At 61.2% G+C, this 5941-nt stretch overlaps 3 protein-coding genes across 3 annotated transcripts in view; 1 reads left to right on the top strand and 2 right to left on the bottom strand.

Annotated features, from left to right (window-relative positions):
* Positions 1–163: 163 nt before the first annotated feature.
* Positions 164–691, bottom strand: MNEG_2674 (hypothetical protein; the record flags this gene model as incomplete). Its single annotated transcript, XM_014048850.1, has 3 exons — positions 164–169; positions 226–340; positions 537–691. 3 exons carry the CDS (start codon positions 689–691, stop codon positions 164–166), a joined length of 276 nt encoding a protein of 91 aa, XP_013904304.1.
* Positions 692–1968: 1277 nt separating this feature from the next.
* MNEG_2673 (RNP-1 like RNA-binding protein) lies at positions 1969–3997 on the bottom strand (the record flags this gene model as incomplete). Its single annotated transcript, XM_014048849.1, has 9 exons — positions 1969–2003; positions 2169–2255; positions 2438–2476; positions 2608–2637; positions 2764–2876; positions 3106–3202; positions 3450–3510; positions 3828–3897; positions 3984–3997. 9 exons carry the CDS (start codon positions 3995–3997, stop codon positions 1969–1971), a joined length of 546 nt encoding a protein of 181 aa, XP_013904303.1.
* A 1492-nt stretch (positions 3998–5489) lies between these two features.
* Positions 5490–5941, top strand: part of MNEG_2672 (hypothetical protein) — a gene marked incomplete at both ends in the record, with an annotated part of 4689 nt that continues 4237 nt past the window's right edge. The window contains one exon of the mRNA XM_014048848.1: positions 5490–5708. Coding sequence (XP_013904302.1) covers positions 5490–5708 — 219 coding nt within the window. The remainder of the gene's footprint in view (positions 5709–5941) is intronic.

Here is a 5941-nt window from a genome sequence, read left to right as displayed (position 1 = left end):
GGGCGGGGGTCAGGGCGGGGCGGGCGGGCATCTGGCGCGGCGCCAGCTGGTTGATTGGGGCACCGAAGCGCACGCGGCAGTCGCCGTCCCTGCGGTCGCCGGGCCGCCATGCAGCCGCCCGCCAACACTGTGACGCGGCGTGGCATGGCCGTCGCGTGGCGCATCACAGCTGTGGGGCCGTTTTCGAGCAACAGGCGATGGCTGCTGTCCCCTGTCCGCCCGCACCTTGTCGTCCCACAGGGCCGCGTGCCGCCACCTCAGGTTGGCCCCCCAGTCGGCGGAAGACTTGGTTCCCATGAAGGCCACATACATGGTGTTGGGCGTGTGGCCCACGGCATACCTGGTGCCGAGTGTAGACGTGGCCTCTTGAGGGATGGGCGTTGGCGGCTGCTGGCTGGACTGCTGCATCAGTTGCGCCGGAGCAGCACTTTGACAGCACAGCTGCTGTGCTTGAGGCATGCACGCGCGCGTGCTGATGGCCGCTGACTTGATCAACCAAAACCTGGGTATGTTTTTCTGCACTACCCTGCCCTCACCTCTGCCCGGCGTTGGAGTGCAGTGTCACGTCTGCCAGGGGCCGCTCCATGCCCAGGCTGGCCGCCAGCGCGTCCACCTCCTCGCCATGCCTGCCCTCGGGCAAGCGCGTGTACACCAGCTCGGCCAGAGTGGTCGCATATTGCAGATCCTGCATAATGACAGGCGCTCGTGCCGCTTTGAAAGGGTCTACGGGGCTAGGACGCGGCACAGGCCATGGTGACCTTCATACACAAGGATACCGCCGCGTGGTTGCTGACCTGAGGCTCTAGTGGTAGTAGTTCCGATGTCGCCTGGACCGCTAGCTGGCAGAACGGGCTCACACGCTTTGCCACCATGGGCGGGTCTTGCTTCAGTGTGTGCTTCAGCTCATCACCGCCCTATAAGGGACCATATTTCTATGAATTATCTAAGCATGCATTCTAAAAGGACCGGCAGCCGTGCCACGTCGCCTGCCGATGTATCTGCTTGGCGGAACAAAGTCCGGCGAGTGCTGTATGAAGTGCAAGTCAAAGTGATGCTAAAGAAATGATTATGATAAGCGTATGTGACCGCAAGGTGGGGTCCGTTGTGCTCGCGGCACAACCATCGAGCTGTGCCTGCTGCTCCTTTTCTGCTGCCGCACCCCACATGTGTGCATGTGCCCCCCACATCCGCACAGCAAGCTCTCAACTCGAAGTACCCCAGGCAAGCCAATAAAGGCTGCATAGATGGGCCCCCGTCCCGCAGGTAAGTAGTTGTGGCTGTGACCGCCGCGGAGAGCTAGACAAGCAAGCATCCTGCCAGCACTTGTCCAGGGTACCCACATCCCAGCAGCGCACTTGCTCCTTTCAGTGTGACGCGTTGCTTACACCAGCCCATCCCTCCGCCCGGGGCACACAGGCCCAACCGGGTCACCATCCGTTTGCTCTCACTCAGCCGGGCAGGGGGACGACGAGAAACCTGACGCCTGGACACGCCACACACACTCACACACCCACCGGAAAGCTCACCACCGGCACGACACAGCAAGAGCCCGGAACACCATCCGTTCAGGAGCAGGGGGCAAGGGGGATAAGGCGTCAGAAAACAACAGCCTTTCTGGGGGAGCCACATCCGTTCCTCTCTGTTCGAGCCGCGTGCGCGTGCCAGTGCCGCCGCCTGGGAGCCGCAGACACAGCCACGCTGGTTTTCTTCCTGCTGCCTACAGCAGACCCAAGCTCGCGTGTGAATGCATGCAGAATATGCAGATGCACCGCCCACGCCTCAAGTGAAGCAACCGCCAATGTCGAATAAGGGTAGGGGTGCAAGTGGGGCACTCTTTGCAGCCCTGCCCCAGGATATGTGCTGCGATGCGATGACCCTCGCGCACCGCCCGGCTCGAGCACGGCCTGTCACACTTTGACAGGTGCCACTGTCCTCGGGTGGAGCACAGCACACAGCTCCTTCAGGCAATCAGTAGCCGCCGCCGCCGTAGCCGCCATCGTTGTCTGTGATGGGGGATTGAGAGGGGGACAAGGCACAAGGCAGTGACATTAGCAGGAGCAACAATCACATGATACGACTGTGGCGCGCTGCGCACGATTTGCAATCGCTGCGTTGCGCCAGATTGGACGTCAAGCTCAGGGGGTGGAGAGATTGGGACAGACACTCACAGCCACGGCCACCGCCGCCGTAGCCGCCCTGCTGGCCGCCATAGCCACCCTGCTGGCCGCCGTAGCCGCCCTGCTGACCACCGTAGCCTGCACAACCAAGGGGGGGGGATGGAAAGTAGAGTGAGCGCACGGTTGGTTGCTGTATAATTGTCAACAGTCAAGCAGCAGTCACCCTTGCACGTGCGGCCGAAAGAGTGCGGCGTGCCACCACACAGGGGATGTGCAGGTGATGGGCGGCGCACTGCAGGCCAACAGGTGCTAGAGCTCACCGCCACCGCCCTGGCCGCCGTAGCCGCCACCACCGTAGCCTGGCATTATTGGAAGGGTGGAATTGTGAGGTTATATGTGCATTGCTGTGCGCGCAAGCCAGGTGTGCAACAGGAACGGCCTGGAAACAGGTAACAACGCAGTCAGCGCCCAGCACCCAATTTGCACTCACCGCCACCACCACCGTAGCCGCCACCACCGTCTGCAAGGTCACAAGCGATCAGTGGCGACGATGGTCAGCTGTGGCCTGGGGCATGTGTGATATGCGACAAAACAAATTTGCCACCTTGATACATTCACCACTGCACGCTGGTCTAGAAAAACTCACAGTTGCCACCGCCACCACCGTAGCCGCCGCGGCCCCCGCCCCTGGGGCCACCGAAGCCGCCGCCACCACCGCTGCCCGGGGGCTGCGCCTCGTTGACGCGGATCGTGCGGCCCCTGCGCGGACGCACCAGCGACACCGACACATGGGGGTTGACACTCAGCCAAGCAGAGAAAGATTCATACAAGTGCCTGATAAGTGACTGGTAAGCACGGCTGAGCAACAATGCCTGCTGGGCCGCTAAGAGCAGCAGCCTTCACTTTCATGTTCCCACACAGCATGCGTCATACGGCAGGAAGAGCGCTCGCTGTTCTATGGCCGCCCGCAGCGGCACCTCGCCCTCACATGAAGTCGGTGTTGTTGAGGCCGTTGGTGGCCGCAACGGCCTCATCAGAGCCCATGGTCACAAAGCCGAACCCGCGGGAGCGGCCGGTCTCACGCTCTGCAGTGTTGGTGAGCAGCAGCAACCGAGGTCGAAGGGGAGTTTGCCAACAAGCGGCTTGCATGCATGGGTCAGATGCGAAGCGCAGCAGCTGACGGCAACGCTGTTTTTGATACCAGTGAGGCTACCCCTCCATCAAGTGTGTGAGCAGGCCGCCACGAACTCCTTCGACGTGCCAGATCAGATTGACCCCTCAGCCGCAACAACATCATCGCGCCCGCAATCTACGCGTACGACGTGCACCCACCGGTGGCGATGAACGTGTCGGTCACGTTGCCATACTTGGAGAAGAGCTGGGTCAGGTCATCCTGCAGGCAAGCGCCGCAAGGGGAATGGGATGATGTGGCATGCAGAGGAAATTTTCTCATGCACTGCACGAGCGGGCCAGCCGTGCGACTGGTGGCGCTCTCGTGATACTCGTAATAGCATGGAGCTTTGACAAACCTGCTCGCGCAGGCCGGAAGGGGCCCTTGCACAGGGTGTGTCGGTGGTGCGGCTTTCGGCGGGCGTGATCTAGGCTCTCGCGCGGCAGCACCCTTGTGATGGTGTAGAAACCAGAAACATGCAACTATGTGTGCTCCGAAGCACTCGCGAACTGCTCCCTTGTTGCCTCAGCCGGCCACACCGCGAGCACAGCGCACAACAGCCCCGCGAGAATCACCTGGGTAGTTCCCCACGCCAGGTTGCCGACATAGCTGCGCGCAGGAGGAGAGGAGGTGGATCAGGGGGCTGGCGTGCGTGATGCTTGATCTGGCACGGCCGCGCCCAACGGCACACTCACAGCTTGGTCGTCATCTTGAGGATTCTTGGGTTCTACACAAACCCAGACACACAGACACGGTTCCAACAAGCGTGTCCTGCCGGTGGCGCGCATGCATTTCAGGGCAGCCAGCTGATAGTGGCGCGCAGCTTCTCGGATCCTCATCATGCCATCTTGGAGATAGTTTGGAGGTGCAGCGGCCTCGTTTAAAGCCCAAGCGCGTTCAGTTGCATTGATCAGGCACTACAGAAGGGAATGGCAAGGGCAGCAGCAGCGGCAACACCGATATCGCCTTGGGATGGGCAACGTTTGCTGGTGGCATCCGCCCGTGCTCAAGCCACCGGAGATCCAGACCCTTGCAATACTTGGTGCAGAGGCGCGGCAAGATCGGCATGCGGATGAGTGCACTTGACCTGTTTTGAAGGATCGCTGGTGAAGCTGGCGATTCAGCTGCAGTACTTTGAGAGGCTCCACCTGCAAGGACATGCACGCCATGGCCATGCATGTTGTGCTACCCCGTCTTAAGCCCCATGTGCCTTTTGACAACCTGGCAATGCTGCTGCCCCCGGCCCTGACCGCTTGGGCTGCGGTGATCGTGTGGGCACCGCGGCATGCGCGCAGGGGTGGGGTGGAGGGGCGGCAGCTCGAAGCATTGGCCCAGGGACGCGCGCCTTGGCCGGGCAATGTGTGCGGGACGGCAGTCGATACACCATGACCTCTACGCACCTGCAGGGATGGTACAAAGAGCCATGTGCTTAACAAACGCATGATGCGACGTGCAAACACGGGCTGTGCTGAGAGGGCCCCTCGCTGGCTGCGGTGCAATGTGCCTGTTGTGCCCATCCCACAACGTGCACCACCGCCGCGTGCTTGTGCGCTTCGACAGCTTATGGCGCGTCTTGACAGGCAGGGTTGAGGGGGGCACGTTGTACAGGCGCGCAAGGCATGGCCTGCAGCGCAACGCGTCTGCGCACCTGGGCCTAGCGCAGCCCCACCCCGCACGGTGGCACGCTGTCGGTGCAACACAACCAGTGCCCATCGTGGTTCTCCCAGCAGACATTGCACAATTGTGAGGAGTAAATGCAGCGTAAAATGTCCATAGCAGCACTTACAAGGGTTTGTATGAGACTGCTTTGACGGATTGCCAAGCGGGGTGCGTGTGAGCGGGGTGCGTGTTTCACAACACTTGTAGAGTCATTCACATCACTGCTGGTGCTGCTCCAGCACCATCATGAATCCCTTTTGACCCTTTCGTGGCGCTCAGCAATAGTACACGCCCTCTGAGGTGCGAGCTGAAGAGAACGCCAGCTCCGTGTTGTGGTGCATTGTGCAGGTGACGCCGCCGGTGACACACTGCAGGGTGGATAGACCTCATTCGCGATCCTCACCTGAACCGGTTCTCTCGCGCAATCTGAATCGGTTGGTTTAGAACAGCTAAGAAGCTAGCTTGAAGGCGGTACCGCGAGCCGCCGCTGCCTGCGACCGCGATCTGGCCATCAAAGGCGCGCGTTCATTTTTGCGTTGATAATGGCGCTTACGGTTGGGGACGATGCACTTGGCAGAGCCGTGCTTCTGATCTCCGCGGCGACCGGGGACCCTCTGGGGAAGCCAGCTCAAGGAGCCAGCACGTCAGCTCAGACCAGCGAAGGCATTGTCACCGGCCTGGCGGCCTGCGCCACCGCGTTGGCAGCCAAGTCGCAATCAGCCGCCGACTTGCTGGGCCGCACGCCGCTGGAGCAGGCGCAGGTGCGTCGCCAATCAGGCCCGTCCCGGTGCATCAGACTAGGTGTTGGCAGCAGCCATGGGCGTGTTGTTGTGGGTGTGCATGGCGAGCCTCGTAGCTTGTTCCCTCATGATGTCTTTGGCTCCCCTCCCGCCCCGATGACACTCACACGCACACACACACACACACACACACACACACACACACACACACACACACACACACACACACACACACACACACACACACACACACA

The sequence above is a fragment of the Monoraphidium neglectum genome (genome assembly GCF_000611645.1).
Source record: "Monoraphidium neglectum strain SAG 48.87 unplaced genomic scaffold scaffold00311, whole genome shotgun sequence".
Lineage (NCBI taxonomy): Eukaryota > Viridiplantae > Chlorophyta > Chlorophyceae > Sphaeropleales > Selenastraceae > Monoraphidium > Monoraphidium neglectum.
Note: the sequence above shows the minus strand (reverse complement) of the source record. Positions and strands in the feature narration are given on the sequence as shown.